At 42.5% G+C, this 17,920-nt stretch overlaps 1 protein-coding gene across 1 annotated transcript in view; it reads left to right on the top strand.

The window, feature by feature from the left end:
• Positions 1–17,920, top strand: part of fras1 (Fraser extracellular matrix complex subunit 1) — a 173,068-nt gene that overhangs the window by 44,139 nt on the left and 111,009 nt on the right. Inside the window, exons 11-15 of the mRNA XM_076105022.1 lie at positions 444–635; positions 3,723–3,812; positions 5,735–5,882; positions 14,569–14,712; positions 17,706–17,852. Of these exons, the coding sequence (XP_075961137.1) occupies positions 444–635; positions 3,723–3,812; positions 5,735–5,882; positions 14,569–14,712; positions 17,706–17,852 (721 nt within the window). The remainder of the gene's footprint in view (positions 1–443; positions 636–3,722; positions 3,813–5,734; positions 5,883–14,568; positions 14,713–17,705; positions 17,853–17,920) is intronic.

Genomic DNA, 17,920 nt, shown 5'->3' with positions numbered 1-17,920 from the left:
ACTGATGATAACAGAAAAAAGAAAAACCGAATCAACGCAGTGCGAAGAGAAGATCCCAGTGGACTCACAGCCTCCAAACCAGCACTCTGAAATGAGCAGAGGAACAAGCTGAGCTCATTACTCACCACTCTGTTCTGTTAATACACGGATAGACTTTGAGCTCACGGCCTCCGCTTATAGAGGAACGTGTCTTCATGAGATCCAGAGGATCTCACACACTGTCACATCTGCAGTGTGAGTAAATCTACAACGTTTCCCTTCATAATGCAACACTCTCTCTGCTTCTTCTTATCTGTCCGCTGAAACACACAAGCAGCAGCAACAACCAGCCTTCTTATGCGCTGCTGTGTTTTTCATTGTCTCGTCTGAAAGCTCGGTTTTTCGTTGCTTCGTTGACGTCATCTGTGCCGCACAAACAATCACAAACTGCTTCTCCCTCGCAGGGTCAGACCAAAGTGAAGCGAGCGGGTCAGTGCTGTGACGGATGCGCCGCCGCCAAAGGAAGCTGCCCGTACGAGGACGGCGTGCGCTACCACGGAGACATGTGGAACGGCACGGGCTGCGAGTTCTGCACCTGCAACCGAGGTCAGGTCGTCTGCCAGAGGGCCGAGTGTGGACGCGTGGAATGCCCGCAGGTGAGCCTGAAATACAAAGTCTTTATTATAAACTGAGGAGCAAATCTGACCTCATCTTTGGAAGCTGGAGTTTTGTTTGTTAAGTGTAGTTTTGTTGCCACAAACATTTCCTCAGAGGCCCTAAAAGGCTGGATAGGACCGTCTTACCAGAATTCATGTAGCCGAGCCAGAGAGCTAAAAAGTGGAACCTAAACTTAACAGCACAACGTTGGCCAATCAAATGCATGCAAGCACATCTACCTGGTGAAATAGCCTGTTACATGAATGGCATTGGTCTACTGTTGACCTGCTATTAACAGCACAGAGAGTAAAAGGAATGCTGACGTGACAACTTGTCTTGTAGTATTAAGACATTGCTGCACACAGTGTTGGTGATCTCTGTAAACAGACCTGCTAACTGTCTTTAAAGACTTTAAAGACTTTAAAGACAGTTATAGTGACCAGTGAGAATAGATCACATCATTTCTGTTCTCTCAGAAATATCCCATTTGAGTGCAAAACAAGTTGAAACGCCACATAATTCAGTGTAAATCAGCACTAATTGACACCACGTAGGAGTACATGGATAATGTGTGTAACCTACTAAAGGTCATACTTATACTGTTAGGAGTCAGTGTGGAACATCATCTGTGGACCCAGGGTTCTCTTCCTGCAGCCTCCACCTGTTCTAAGTTCTCCTATCCCCCAAAATGCAACATGTCAGCAGCCAGAAATCCCATTTCCTTCCCTTCAAGCGGGCCACTAAAACGGTAATGGGAGATGTCACAGTTACTTTGCTCACAGTTTCCTACAGTCGGTTTAATTTGCCGCAGTGAGATGTATCAGCTCACCAGCTGTCGTCATTGGTATTTAGGAGATTGGGTTTGAATGGAGGAAAGGGTGATCGTCTGAGGTTACAAGGTTGGCTGCGGCTTCCATCACAGGTAATTCAGCTCAGTTAAGGTGACGAGATTTGAAAGACAAGTTGAGACCGTAATGATCTTTGTGAAAGCTGCACTACGACTTCACTAGAATCTGTCTGGTTTACACTGAGCTGCACCTGCATCAAGCTGACGTCACAGTGAGGTGCCTTTCCCGTCTAAAAACATGTGGGAAACACCAGTCGGATCGCCTTCATCTTTAAATCCAGGATGCTTGGAGGGGTTGCGCTCCTGTCGCGGCTGCCTCGCTGACTAAACGAAATAAAGGCAAAACAAAGAGACTGCTGGATCAGTCATCTGTAGTTTGGCTGAGCTTTAAACGGGTGTTGTGACGTCGTTGGTCTGCAGTGGTGAAGCAAGTCAAATAGTCAAAGAGTTCGTAGAAACTGGAACAGATGTTAAAGCTCCGGGTAGTCCTCCACTAAGTGGATTAACTTCTCCGACCTATATTTACTGTAGACTGATAGTTACGGAAAAATAAAAAAACGGAAAAATACTGAAGTTTCCTTTTAACTCAGTGATGATATCCTTACGTCGAATCAGCCTGAAATGAACATCATCATGGTGGCCTTCATGTGGAGACATCCGTCTCAGACTTCACTCGTTTTGTTAAGGTCATTATCCGGCGTTGCCGTAGTTGCCTTTATCCCCTAAATTGACCCACTTTGGGTTTCGGCTCAGCACCTCTTCCGATGTTTATCTTACGTCATGCAGGTTTAATGACATCACATTAATATCTCCTGCCAGGACCGAACCCTCATTAATCACGGCGTACAGTGAGGATTACAGCTGCTGAGTGTCATGAGCCATAAGTAGAGTCATTGGCGTTTGTCCAGCTCTGGATGGAGCGAGGTCACTCCGCTAAGAAGAGCACAGTCATGCAGTTCTCCCCCCGTGTGTGTTCGTCAGTGTGCAGGACGAATAAGAGCAGGTTGAGGGTCTACCAGGCAGAGAAAGGCACCGAGGTACAGAGGGGGGTTATGAGTCCTTACGGTGCCATCTGCACTGGTAATGTACTCTAATTGTCCTGTGAGGAGCTCTTAATTGAATTAATGGCATGTTGCCATTGTGATGTGCAGAGCTTCTAACTTAATATATTCTCCATGTTTTACTTCTTATTAGAGGATTTCTAAATGTATGGGCTGAGCAGATTGTGAGAAGGTTTCTACAGATAAAACAACACGTTGTGGACATTATGTGAAAGTCATTTTTCATTTCCTACAAGTTCAAGGCCCCGGGGAGGCGAAGAGCAGCGCTGTGTGCAGTAGGTTCTTAAACTATTGGAGCATTCTGCTCCTCTTTCAAAACTCCAGAGATTTCTGTCGATGCATCGACGCATGGAGCTGAATCATTATGATCATTATGATCAATAAGGATGTTTTCAATCAGTACAGCACACAACTCTCTCTGTACTACATCCTGTCCTTTTAAGAGCTCTAAACTCTATTTTATCTTCTCATGTTAAACCTTGAGTGATCTTTCAAAGTCCTCTTATTTATTTTATTAAGATGTAATATAACAAAGGTTTATTATTACCAGCTCAGCGTAATAATCAGGAATCAGAAAGACTTTTTTATGCTTCATTCATTAAACAACTCTCTCTCTCTCTCTCTCTCTCTCTCTCTCTCTCTCCTCCCGCTTCTTCCTAATCAGCTTATTATGGGCGTTCACTTTGAATCTGTTCCCCTGTCTGCTGCTTCAGCACCCCTTAACATATATGACGCTACGATGGAGTCAAACCGCCAGTTTCTCTCCTTTACGTGTCAATTAAAACACTGGTTGCCTCAGAGTGAAGTCTCTACCGATGAGGACAGTCATGCTCGGCCCCGTTAATGCTGGAGAGTTCTTCCCAATCCTTTATAAAATGTCAGGATGTTGTCAATCTCACAAAACGATTGTATCTACAACTGAAGCGCTTGCGATTATTAATGAATGTGCATTTTCTGTAAATTTGTTCAACTAAAATGAAGTTGAATTGAACAGAATTGGAGTGACTGAAATAAGTGCAGCAGGAGATAGATAACTGTGAGAAACCCAGTATACATGACATGTTGTTTATCATGCTTAATGTGAAACAACAACGTTCTTCATCTCCTGACTCATCTTTGAGAGTAAAGACTTGTGGCTGTAGTTTAACATTTAAATCCATATTTTCTATCTTTTTCAGGGATCTGAGCTCGTTCACCTCCCGGGAAGGTGCTGCCCGGAGTGTTCCTCTGAGGAACCTTCCTGTTTGCACGAGGGGGAATCCTACAAGGTACTTTCTTTAAATTTCACTTTGAGTGTGTTTGCAAAAAGAAAAGAAAAAAAATCGGAGTGAAAATTGCAAAATCAGGTGATGAATCCAAACTGTGTGGGCGAGACACAGACACCGCCGGGCTTCTGTGAACTCTAATCTCAGAAGTAAAGATAAAGTAAAGTGCCACTGCAGAGGAGGCTGCCACACAAACAGCCTAATGCATCAGTATTAAGCTGGTTATGAATACATAAATACAAACAGTGTCAGTGACACAGAGTAAATGTGTGTTTCAGGACAGAGCGATCAGATTACTTTGGAACAAGAAGCTCTTATTATTCTGGTGTCAACTTCATTATTCATACGCAAGTCCTGGAAACCCAGAATGCAAAGGCTTTCATTCATGACATGTTCCAGCAGAAGGAGGAAGGCTCATTAGATGCTGCAGGACGCTCGGCCATGGCCGAGGCTCCCCGAGGGATTCATTTAGCAGCAAACAGAGAGGCGGCTCCTCACACATCCATACGTGCAGCGCTCCGCTGCAGTGTGTCTGAAGGTGACGGGAGCAGCTCTGTGGCCGCATCGTTGCTGGTTTAACTTCACAAGAAACATCACAGCACGGAACGTTAATGAGCAACAATAACCACATGTTTACCTGTCGCCTATCTTTAATTATTAAGGTAATCACGTGTCTATTTCAAGACTTGATCGTCCCAAATGGTAAAACTGTGTTACATGTGATCAGTTGCTTTGGTTTAAATAACGTGATGCATGTTGTTTGTGTTGTGTTCACTGGAATCAGGCAGACGGACGACACGCACGAGGTCATGTTGCTGTCGTGATGGAAGGAAATCTGTCATATGAAATCCTTTGGTGTCTACTGTTTTTAAAGATTATTCTAGTACTACGTGTGACTATAATATGCATGTTTCTCTTAATATTCTATTTCAAACTTAAACAACTTTATCTGTGAGGAAGCTCCATAACGTCCGGTTGTTAATTCTAGGGATGCTCTGATATTGATATCAGATGTCAGATATTGTAGAAGGATCGGCTATCGGTGACGATGATCCGATCAGGTATCGGGTACCATTATTTTTGATAAATAAAAATAGTATGTAATGTATTTATTTGTTATATTCTGTTGTGTTTTAAGTCAGGTCTCTTAAAACGCTTTTATTTTGAAGTTGCAAGGAGATAACCCGCGCAGTGCTTTGTGGCTTCAGTGATGACATGAACGTGAGACGTCGGATGCTGCGTTACAGAACCTTACATTACAACCATGTGAGCACAGTGATGACTTACTTCCTACTTCCTGTAACAGTTGAGATCTGCTGAGATCTGCTGGTTCAGTGAAACGGTGGATAGTGAGGCAGCAGACTCTGCAGGCTGCAGCTTTTCTTTCCTCCTCAGAGGACATCTTTGCACAGAAGTGGTTCGTGAAAGAGTTCTGCTGTAAAAAGAAGAAAAACCAAAGAGCTCACGACGCTTCTTAGTTCTCTGTCAGTCAGAAAAGTTCTGATCCTGTGAAGTGAAGCGTTCGTCCTTGTCTGCGAGCTCTGACTCGGCATCGGATTGTTTGGAGAAAAATGAATTCATGATTCATAAAACCGTCTCACTTTTCGCCGTTAAACCTGTTTCTTTTTATTGTGAGTGACGTTCCTGCTGTTTGACTGACTGTCCGTCCTCAGTGGGACTTCTGTCAGTAAAGAAATCCTGCTTTGAAAATATATATAAAAGTCTCGACTGTCGGGCTTCTTCTCGTCTATAACTGACACATGCAGCTTATTAGCATTCAGCTTAGCGCCCGGTCAGCTTCTCTGTTGTTTGGTGTTTTTATACATCCTGTACATGTATTCACCACCGCTTCAACCTCTGCCTTCACCAGGTGTACTAAACTATTCTATCTCCCCCCGTCTGTCTGTACCTCCCTCTCCTCTCAGGACCTGGCTCGATGGTCGGATAGCGGTTGTCGGGAGTGTGAATGCCGCCGCGCTCAGGTGACCTGTTACCTGCGCTCCTGCCCCACCTGCCCGCCGGGCACCCTGGTCGTCACCCGGGAGGGCCGGTGCTGCCCCGAGTGTCACCAAGGTACGTTGCTGCAAAGGATGCTGGGTGGGTGTGTTACGTCTCCTAACGTTCCTCCGCTCCATCGAACCCCATTTAACATAGACCTGTTTTCAGCTGAAAGAATTCCGAGTATTAAAGAATGAGCTTTAAGATTCATCTGCCACACACTGTTAAATCTGTGATGCCCCCGAGAGTGATTGTGGGATGAAGTTGTCACTTAACTTTAAATTTCATGCAGAAGCACATTCTCATTTACCACAATGCCCTGAAAACGTCGTACACAGTCAAAGTTTACAGGCATAAAAATACCACTAACTAGCAGAAACACACCATGTGACTGTCGTACTGAGACGCTGCTTGTTGCATCTCAGTGTGTTTTCACACCACTCTGCTGAAGTCGGCCTCTCTGCTTGTTCTTTGATCGATTTCTTCCCGTATGATTATTTGTTGTTGCTACAAATCTGGGACACAAGAATGAACTCGTTTTCATTCTGAGGGCTTTGACACAAAAACGTCACAGTTTTGATGGAAACCAACATATTAAACTAGTAAACTACTGTAGGAAGCAACAGTCACAGCAGAATGGTAACTTATTCACTCTCAACACATGATTAGTTATGTCATTAATGTCATCCGGAGAAAAAAACTAAAACACAGATAATTATTATTTTAGGAAAGTCACAGTTCATTTGCATATTGTGTAAAAGGAAAACCGACACATGAGGGGAATCTGTTTCTATGTAATCTATTAAATACATGACTGGAGTCCCCCAGGACCCCAACTTTGGTATATTTAAAACAGAAAACAATGATGTGATGTCATTGGGAACAAATGGATTGACAAAGTCATGAAATATTGGAATGATAGAATAAAACACACTGTCACATACAACGAGAAGAACTCCTCTGGGGTTTGCAGTGTCTCCAGTTAGTAGGATGAGGGTTAAACATAAAGAAATACACCTCCATACATGTCAAACAGTGGGAGTCGGGAGTGTTTTGCAGACTTTTGTTCTTTAAGACTCGGCTCAACATAAATAGAGTTGGTCAGCTGGTCATTTGAATCCTCTAAACTACATGTTCCTGAGCAAGGCGTCTCCAAAGAAAAGTTTCCACACTGTTGCTGCGCCTCAACTCGGTTACTTTTGTTGGTACACTTCCATGTAGTACACCGAGTACACTATGCAGCGTTAGTGATGATCGCAACATTTGACCACTTCTTCTTCTTCTTCTTTATAATGGAAAACCGGACAAAGCGTTAACTCCAGTTGTTTGTGCACTTGACAAGTGTATTAAAACAGGAAAAAAAGATCTGTGTGACTTTACTTTCATGTATCTGCCGCATTTTCACAAGTTCTGTGGACCGCTGCGTAGCCAAGATGGCGGCCATTGAGCTCACCTTTTGAACCGTTATGATGGTGATGACCAGGAAACTCATGGTGCACTGTTTTGCCACACTTGTGTCTCTCATGCTTTAAAAACACTTGCTCTAGAGAGGTGCTACCGGTATATAAATACACTCTGCTTTATTTCTAATACTGCGTATGCAAATGAGAAGCTGGTGGGATAATTAAAGAAAAGAGCAGGAAGAGAAGCTCCTGAACAGAGTTATAGAGCTTATAGAGGCGGCCAGGACGACAGAATCCAACTTGTCCTTCGGGGACGTGAGGCAGTGCTGGCAGAGTCCAGACGGTCCTCAGTCCATCATCACTGCAGATCAAACCTTTATGTCATATTCACTCCATTTCTACATGTGAATATCAACATCAAATTCAAACGTGTGTTTAATAAACAAGCATGCTTATACGATTAGAATTCCTGGGTTTTGTTTTTGTTTTTGTTCAAACCTAAAGCCATCATTTGAAGCTGTGAGCAGTTTAAATAGTTTAAAAGCTCTCTGAGCTCCCCCTCTCCTCCCTGGGGACTTGAAGTTACATGAATAAAACAAGAAAAACTTTGTTGGACAGTTTTCCATGGCAGAATATATATATACAGCTATTTAACAATTAATGAGTGCAAAAAGAAGCTTTCAGTACGATACGGTGTGGCTGTAATGGTGACCTCAGTCCCAGTAGGGGCAAATACCTTCTTTTTTAAATGTTCCTTTAACCCGTTTCAGCAGGAAACACCACAAAGTGAGAAATTAAAATGCTCTCGGAGGCATTCAATGACGGCTTTGAGCTCATTTCCTTGTGTAGACCACACAGTCACATCCCCGCACTTCTGTTTCACGTCCCTCCAAATACAAAATAATGTCTGATCCATCTGTCTCATTGACACAGACTGTCAGCAATTACAACCAAACAAACACATGTTAATATCCCATATAGTTAAATACCCCAACAGGCGATCACACGGCGGGACAACGTTGTTAAGATTCATGACGACTTCTAATTAGGTTTGGCTGCATTGAGAGAATAATTACAGTCGGGCACCGGAGACATTCGTCACTGCAGGACACACGATTGGACCGTTTAAGACCCAGACGATAGTTTGATGAGGTTCTCGTTCGGTTCCTGTGTGTTCCGCGTCCCTCGACAGACTTCCTGCTCTCTCAGGTTTCTACTGTTTACAGCATTTCTCTCAGCAGCAGCTTATTAGAATGTCTAAAAAGTAAAAACACAGTTTATTCTCTGGAAAATACAATCTAATTAGTCCAAGTACACAACAGGGGAAACGTATAAAACCTATTGCTTCTGATTTCACTCTGTTTAATTCAACAGTTTCTCAAATAACCACATTGGTTATTAATAATATCGACCAGCTGGTGCAGTGGTGCAGGATTTAACTTCATATGAAGGTATATATATAGATATATAAATATATATATCTATATATATATATAGATATATATATACTGTAATTATTTTAGACGTCACAGCGTCTTCTGTCCTTGCTTGTTAGTCATCTCTTAGATAACAGGAAGACCAAATCCCACTGAACTGAACTATCTACTTTCATATTTGTTAATCTTGGTAGAGAAACACCTGGAGGCTTTTCATCTTTCTATTTTCTATCCTCACATTGAAAAACCTCCCGAATTCATGCCATCCATTGCCTTCTCAAGGTTCTTTACTTTTTATATGATTCTTTATCAGTCCCCTCTCCTCTCTCTCTCTCTTTATATACATATATATATGTATATATATATATAGATATATATATATATATATATATATATATATGTATATGTATATATATATCTATATGTATATAAATATCTATATGTCTACGTAGAAATGATGGTGCTGGAGAGGAAATGTCCCCGTCTCTCTTTACATATGGTACATTGTGTTCATGTGTCAGAGTTGATAACGTTGGTTCTGGAGCGGTTACATGTGTGTTTCCGTGTTGAAGGTACAGGGCGATGATGTGCATGTCTGTGTGAATACTATCTGTAGTATAATGTGTGTTTTGCGTGCATACACAGCGATTCTGGTGTGTGCCTGAGTGAATAATTTAAGCGTGTTTGTCACATCATCCTACACTTGCACCTGTCATCACCTCGCAGCTTGTGTGTGTGTGTGTGTGTGTGTGTGTGTGTAGTACAGTGATGGTGTTATAATGCATATATATGCATACCTTAACAACATGATTTAAACATGATTTACACACTTCACTTGACGTTCCTGTGCTGATGAGGGACACGTGTGTTCACTCCTTTTACTCCGTCGGCCCGGCTGTGGACTGGATTTTCCGACTGTGTGTAGTTTGCAGCTAAAAATAGAGAAAAAAGGAATAAAAACCCACATTCTCTCTTTCCCTTCAACTGTAAGCGTAAATCTTCCTTTAAGCCTGTTAATCATGGCTATCTATAGGCCCAGAGGTCAGCAGCCTCTCCTCTCATTGGACACTTCACACCCGACATAAACAGGAGCCGTGCTGCGTTCAGGTGTCATGCACGTACGGTCTTTTGCCATACATGTAGTTAGTGCTGATATATAAACCAGTAGATCAGGGCTTACTGGTTAAATATCCTCAGTGATACATATTTGGGCCTCCTTTAAGCACCAGGATTAGGTGTTAAATCCACTTCCCTAACCTTGGAAAGGACCCCGGAGACGTCCTAATCCCTCGTTATGTCGGAGGAGGAATGTTTAGGGACGTCTTTGACAGAAACGGAGTATTTTCTATGGCTGAACTTCTGCAGAAAGCAATGCTTCCTTCCCCAAAGACTCCACAGCCCTAATGTCTTCTGGCATCGGGGAAATGCAGCTTTGTAACGGCGATTATTTCTGTCTGACACGACCAGCAGTTCTGCCCACGATACATCACACTGGACTCTTCCGGCGCCTCAGATAATGTGCAAAAATATTCTTTTCTCCAACACAGAATAAAATCACCGCATAATAACTATTATTACACGGTTCTATTATTGTTATTATGGTAAATAATGTGACTCCAATAGCTGACTCCATCATTTCATGCAGACACATTTAAATGTCCTAATCTTTCAATTTGTGAATACATTTACTTTGTCAGTGTTTACGATCTGTCTATTTGTCAAATGGCACATCGGTCTGATTGTTACATTTAAGCTGTTTGGCATCATATTATTTTATTGGCCTCACTTAGTAGCGGTGCTACTTTCTATTATCTACAAACCACAACTATCAGATGAACCAGTGGTGGAAAGTAACTGAGTACATTATACAGTAAGTACAGTACAACAAGACTTGATTGATCTCCAGGAGGAAATTCACATAGCGTACTATAAGGGTACTGCAGCAATAAGAGTGGTAAGTAAAACTACCTCCACCTTTACCAGCGGCAACGTTAAAGTGGCACATCAATAATTATAATTCAGTAATATAATACATGTTATTCTAAAATGGGCCATTCTGCATTATTAGTACTTTTACTTTTCATACTTTAAGTATATTTTTATGCAAATACTTTTGTACTTTCACTTGAGTAAGATTTTGAATGCAGTACTTCAAACAGAGTACTTCTAGATTATTGTATTGGTACTTTTACTCAAATGCACTAAATGCAGATCAAACCTATGATTGAGGGATTGTCTCCACATGGCTCTCAACATGGCGACGGCTCAGCTGGTGGCTAGCGGCTAACGGCGCTAACAGCGCAAACAACAGCAACGGTGCTGACAGAGCTAACAGGATTCTGAGAGCATTGATGAATACGGGCCCACACACACACACACACACACACACACACACACACACACACACACACACCGTTTAAAGTCTCTTAATCCCGTCACCATTATTTCATCAATTTTAATCAACAGAGTTTGGAGGAATGAAAGGGATTTGATCCTCTTTGAGGCGTTATTGTCTCGCATAAAGAGTCTCCTGATTGAACATTTGGCAGCAGAATGCATGAGTGAATGGCTGAATGGTGCCGAGTACTTTTTAGTGGGAATCAGGGTGTGAAATTACCGTGAATCACCAGCCAACTGCTAGTAAATGTTGGCTTTGGAGGGTAAATTGTTGGCTTATTCTCTTAGTCACTGTGGCAGGTAGCCAGTCTCAGTTAGAGGTCAGTCCAGTTGGCTGGGGATTTCTTTTTTCCTCTCTTACACTTGTTTCTCTTGACATTTGGGGATGAAATATCCTCGTCTCTGCCAAATATTTAACACATCTGCAGTGAGAAGTTTTGTCATAATCAAGTGGAGCTGCACAGTTAATGGCGCCGGGATCTGCACCTCCGGATGAGTTGTTTCCCAACAACTTCTGCTGTTAATCACAGCTGTAGTTTTTTAATTTAGCGCTTCAGGGATTCTGGCTCGCTATGCTTATGAGGAAATGAAAGCACGGCGTCGAGGCAGCCTTCTGTAAACAATGTGTGATCGCTTAACTTGTGCAGGAAATGTGGTTTTATCCTCTGGAGGGAGGGAATAAATATCCCGTTCACTTCTCAGCTGTCAGCAAACGAGGGATGATCTTGTTTCTATTCAGGTGGAGTTTTGTATTCAGATATACTCATTTGTTTCCACTGTTTAACATGCAGGAGAGCTCAGGATGGACGAGTCCACAGCGGATGCCGGGATATATGCGAGACTGTCGGTACATTACCTCCAGCTGAAGCGTTGGACACGGCTGAGCAGAAACACAAACACTTGACTAACATTCCTATTAGCCAATAAGCCCGAACATACAGTATCTCAATCTCCCACTGTTCTCACTCTACTTCCTCCTTCACACACTTATTATTTTTGCTTCAGCTCCAGTTTCTTTGCTCAGCCAGAGAGAAGACGAGGGGGATGAACGGGGAGGAAAAGAAATGAGAAGAAAATGGACGGGAGAGAACAGATGAAGCTGTGTGGGAAAGAGAACAATGAGAGGTAGAGAGTGTATAAAGAGAGATGGAGATACTTGGAACAGTGTGTTCTGGCTTACTTCTTATGTTCTTCAACTCTTTATCCACTTGTCCCCTCTCATAGTCTCTCCAGTCTACAAGTCCTCTCATTTTCTGTCCCCCGTTCTATTTGTCTCCCTCCTTCTCCTCGCATTAATCAGATCCCTCAGTCGCATGTTGATAAGTGGCTGAAGCCCGTTCTTTACTCAGTGCATGTGCAAGCAGCCGCGCATGCTGTTTGACGAGAGGCTGCGCGCATTCACGTCTTCTGACATCCAGCTACGACGAGTGTCAACCCGGTCTCTGTCGGCGCTGATGCCGGCGGCGTTTGTGTGAACGAGTTGAAGGAGTTTCTCCATTCATGAGACTGTATTTGCAGACTCAACAGAACAAAGAGGATACCGGAGACTTTGACGTCTGATTGTAATGTTTGTCCCGTCCAACTTCTTTTGCACATTAATGGGATTAAGATGAGTTTTCTCTGTAGAGGACGAGAGGAGAACAGACTCCCCTCAGTTCAAATATATAAAAACAACTTCAACAAACTCAGAAGGAACAATGATTTCAGGTCACAAGTGCTCGGACTTAGTGATGGAACGTCATGCAAAGGTTTAAGCAGTTCAACAGAATCCCAACACGATGAGAGGATTACACACAGTGTTAATATAACTGTATCCTCACTGATTCAGCTGAAGTCAGCGGTGGGTAGTAACTTTTCCTCGTGTACTGTACTTAACGTACAATTTTCAGCTACTTTCTTAGAAAGTTTTTCCATCTCTGCTACTTTATACTTCTGCTCCACCACATTCTGACTCCATTACATTTATTATTAGTTACTTCCCGCATTCAGACTATTAATACAAAATATAATCAACTAATAAATGATTATGTTGTTATGGATTACGCTGCCCGACGATAAAAAGTATTAATCAGCTCCAGCTTGACAAGCTGCAACATTGAAGTGATGAATACATGAATGCTTCACTAATTATCATCAATAATATAGTACTCATTATTCTGAAATGGGCCATTTCGCTGAATGAGTACTTTTCCTTCGGCACTTTAAGTATATTTTAACGGCAATGCTTATGTACTTTTACTTCAGGCTGGCGTGATATGGATCAAATCTAATGACACGGACGTGCATAGTGTGAGGATATGTACGGGGGACTATTGGTGCTGTTACAAAATATTTACACAATGGGACTTTTTCATAAAAAATCATCAATAATATCGGCACAATGACTTTAGTGGGTGATGTAACCTTTAAAAGCAGGAAGAGACAACACGTATATCATATTAAAATATCCAAAAGACCATATCTAGTCTCATTTCATGATACTGATATGATATCAATATATTGCAAACTCTACTTTTACTTGTAACAGAGTACTTCTATACTCTTATTTTTAAGTAAAAGTACTTCTGCCAACAATGCTTGTATGTTACCTCATACTGATCGTCTTCAACATAGCAGGTATTGCTTTTTAAACCTCAGAATGTGATTGATTTCTCCGCTCTTTGTTTCTAAATGTACTTTATTTCTAAACGTATTCACACTTGTGGCGATCAGAGCTTCGTAGTGAGGATTACAACAGACCGACGGAGATGAAAAAGTGTTGCAGAAATAGCAACAAGCATGGATGAGATGAGTTTGTTGTGAGTGGACTTACAGGAATAACTGTGACCTGTAAGTGCACTAATGTTTACTGGTCAACAACAACCAGCCGGCCACCAGAAGCAGCATGAATGTGCATTTAGATAACGACAAACACGCAGTTTACACGCCGGCTCAATGACTGTGTAATGACTTTAAAGTGCAGTTGGTCCACACATTAAAGATACAAGCCTGTGCTTGTCTCTGCGTGTTGTTGGTAGAATGTTGGACCAACTGGGAACCAGTGTGGGCAGTGAAAGCACTTAAATGGCTCGTCACAAAACGCACCAGTGGGTTTGTTGGCAGACAGCAGAAGACTGTGGACGGCTCAAAACCTCCCCGCAGGGAGGAACTTTTCCACCACGGCTAACACAGTCTGACTGTGGAACCTAATGTACTGGATTGATTTGTGAACAAAATAATTTACTGTGTGTGTGTGTGTGTGTGTGTGTGTGTGTGTGTGTCTGTCTGTCTGCCTCCACTAACTGAGTTTCAGTGCAGAGCCAAATCTGATTGACGGAATTTGCATAAAATTAAACGTCAGGATGTGTCACTGAATGAGACTTCAAGTCTTCAAGTGCCACCAGCAGTGTCTGTCCAGATGTGTAGAATACAATTAGCATGAAATTGAATGTGTGCGTGTCATGCATGTATAATCTGTCCGTATCTTTTACTGTCGATGCAAACGTACTCTATTGAGTTCTTCCTTTTGAAATGTGTGTTTTTCAGTCCAGTGCCACGCAGACTGCCTGTCGTGCTCGGGGTCTCCCGACCAATGTGAGAGCTGCAGGGACCCGAAGGCCGTCCTCCATCTGGGCCGCTGTCTGTCCGTCTGTCCAGCCGGCTACTACGCCGACGGGCGAGTGTGTGCAGGTAGGACCGTCTTTTGAATATATAAATGTCCAAACCGCCTCCAAACTGTCCCTTATTTTGCAATCATCTCACTTCACACAATGATCTTGTAAGCAAAATGAATTCAGATTTCTGTTATCTTTTATATTCTACTGGTGACCCTGTAGAAGCTCTACAGAGGCTCCCTGTGGTCCGCATACCACCGTTTGGGAATCAGGTTTAGTGACCCTCACCTAAATACCACGGTACTTGCACTAGTACCTGTACTTCCTGATGGCTGTTAAGAAAGAAAAGTTAGCATTTTTATAGAACAGAAGGTTTCAACAATACAATAAATCCATGTTGTGATTTTAAGCTGCATCCATACCATCAGAGAATTATTCATTGAAAACCATGAAGAGGAAATATAGATTTAAATGGTACATGGACCCTATTTTGTAATGTTTTTGTGTCTAAGTGACTAATGGGGACAACATCTTTTGAAATTGGTCCAGTATTGAAGGAGAAGGCCGCCAAACGGCTGCAAAGTAATCACTCGGGTCGGCTCTTCACTGTCAACGTACGTCCACTAAAAGTGCTTTCTTTGTTATTATAAGTGTCTGAATAGAGAAATAAAACCTTTTTCTTTACGTTTCCTTTGATCCAGTCGTTGTAATTGCGTGTCTCGCTCGGAGAAGTCTCGTTGTGTCTCATCCACAATGTTGAAATCATCTAAACATTCAGCCATGACATTAACAATCTTTTTATACAACACGACAATACAACACCGACGCTCCTCTCTCTCACTCACGTTTCCACCGTTTGTCTTCAGGCAACAAGTCACATGACTCAATAACAAACAGAAAGGTAAAGAAAAAGGTTTTATTTCTCTGAAGGGTTCTTTCCATGATGTTGTCAGACACGTACAGTAACAATCTGAGCCTGTCAGCGGCAACAACAAGCATTTTTAGTGGACGTAGAGAGATTACGTTGCCGTCATTCGTCACTTACACAAAAAACTAGGATCCAGGTTGAAAAATTCTAAAGTGACCCTTTAAGCTGAACTTTAGCCGCTGAAAACAAACGAAACCTTTGGCTCCACTTTCAAGAGGAAACATTTGTCGAAGTGCAGCAGCATTAAATAAGCAGCATTAAAATGTCGGACTGCTACGGTGTCTGTGTGTGAGTGCCTGCATCGGTACTGAGTTCATGCGATTGCTCTCTTCCCTCATTACTGCCCACAGCTACTCGTGAAACTGTAAACACACAAAACGTTGTAAAGCTACCAGGCACAGATAACAGTATTAACTCTGAAGGCCTAGCTGCTAATGCTAGCGGCGGCGTCTTTCAGCAGCGTTTCCACACTTGTGCTTCAGAGAGATAAAAGGATATTTGGGTAGTGCGGGGATTGTGTATCTGTGTTATCATACATTAATTCAAACAGGAAAGTGGGATTAAAAATATCTTTCCAAGACAGCAGCAGCACAATACGACACAGAAGCTACCAAACATATAACTCATTTGACTTAAATTAGATCAAATATGACGATTATAGTCAAACATCAATGATACAGGTGTGATCAGAAGGACAACGCCAATAAGGATATGAAACTAGAATAACTGCCAAGTGGCATTTTACATCCATGTCTGTCCAGAATGTCCGTCTCGTGAACGCGATATCTCAGGAACATCTGAAGTCCACCTGAACTCAAGGATGAAGTGATTCGATTTTTGCCCATAACTCAAGAATTCATATTTTTGTAATTCTATTTTTATTTTATTTTTAAACTACACTGCTTTAATGACATTTCATGCCAATAAAGTTGCTTCCAATCCTGACAAAACTTGCAGCTCACTCGTTTCAGTAATACTAAACCTGCCTTTTTGCTTCAACTTTCTTATCAGCAGTTGAGTCATGAGCTATGTGTGAGTTGTGTGATCGAACCAATATGGCCGCCAGTAGACTGGAACATGCTCAGTCAATCCCACACAGCCTAATTTATACATTCCTAACTGAAGCTGCATCGATGATAAGATCGTGTCTCTCTCGTCGTCTCTTCTCCTCCTTTTCATCTTCCTCTCGCTTTCTCTCTTTCTCCTTTCGCCTCGAGTCTGTCTATCTCACTATCTCTTTTTTTTCTAATCAATCTCCATCCTCACCATCATCTTCATCCTGATCGCGATCAGGATCGCATCTCCTCTTCCTCTCCTTTCCTCATGCTGCCTCTGTGAGAGTGTCTGGGAGCTTTAGTAGCTTTTTATTCTGTGATCTTGAGACTTGTCATTTAAGAACATTTGTCTTTACACGTCTCTCTCCGGTTCTAGAGGCAGCGGTTTCATTATTATATTTATGGAGATGTCTGTGTGTAGATTACATTTCACCAAACAGTGTCTAGCTGCCAAAGTGAAAGACCTCTTAGAGTGGATTTACAGGAGGGTGAGTTTAATCAGAATATTAGGATTTGTTGCCTAAACCTAACTAAGTAGTGTTGTTGCCTAAGTAGAATGTATTCATGTAACGAGCGGAAATTGTCACGTGTCGCTAGACTGTCGTAGGAAAACGCACAAAAAACAGGGCGTAACATTTCCGTAAGACATCATATGAACCGTTGTATGAGAATACGTTGAGTTTCATAGGTACAGAGAAGATGAATCTTCATTGCTCCAGGAAAGACATTTTCTTTTGAGAAAATTTGCATAGCAAAAAGTTGATTCGCATTTTACTCAACCACTTTTTGAGGATATTTTCTTTAAATGTGTTCACCATCTGGGTTGAAATATACCTCAGGTTTCCTCCAGCGTCTCAGAACATCCCGTCCGGATCAACTAGAGACTTCAAATGTTCCTTTACCGGATTCACCTTTAAACCGCTCCTCCAGGTTCTGTGCTTCCTCTACGAGCGGGACTGAGCTGTGACAGACAGTCCTGGAACCATGAAAGCAGCTCAGATAGGAAGAGGGAAATGAATTACATATTTTTTTTTTTTGAAGTGACAGACAGCGGTACTCTCTCTCCCTCTCCTCCTCCCTCCACAGCCTGCCAGTCATCCTGTGCCTCCTGCTCCAGCGGGTGGGACTGCCGGTCCTGCGGCTCCCGGCTGCCCCTGCTGAGCGCCGGTAGCGGCGAGTGCCTGGCCTCCTGTCCTCCTGGTTCCTACCAGCACGACGACGCGCACTGTCGCAGTGAGTACCGAACCCTGTCGGGTGGCCCGACGTGCACTCTGGATGCTGTGTTTGTTTATTGTCATTTT

Source organism: Anarhichas minor, unplaced genomic scaffold, assembly GCF_050575085.1.
Source record: "Anarhichas minor isolate MPS153535 unplaced genomic scaffold, ASM5057508v1 ptg000030l, whole genome shotgun sequence".
Lineage (NCBI taxonomy): Eukaryota > Metazoa > Chordata > Actinopteri > Perciformes > Anarhichadidae > Anarhichas > Anarhichas minor.
Note: the sequence above shows the minus strand (reverse complement) of the source record. Positions and strands in the feature narration are given on the sequence as shown.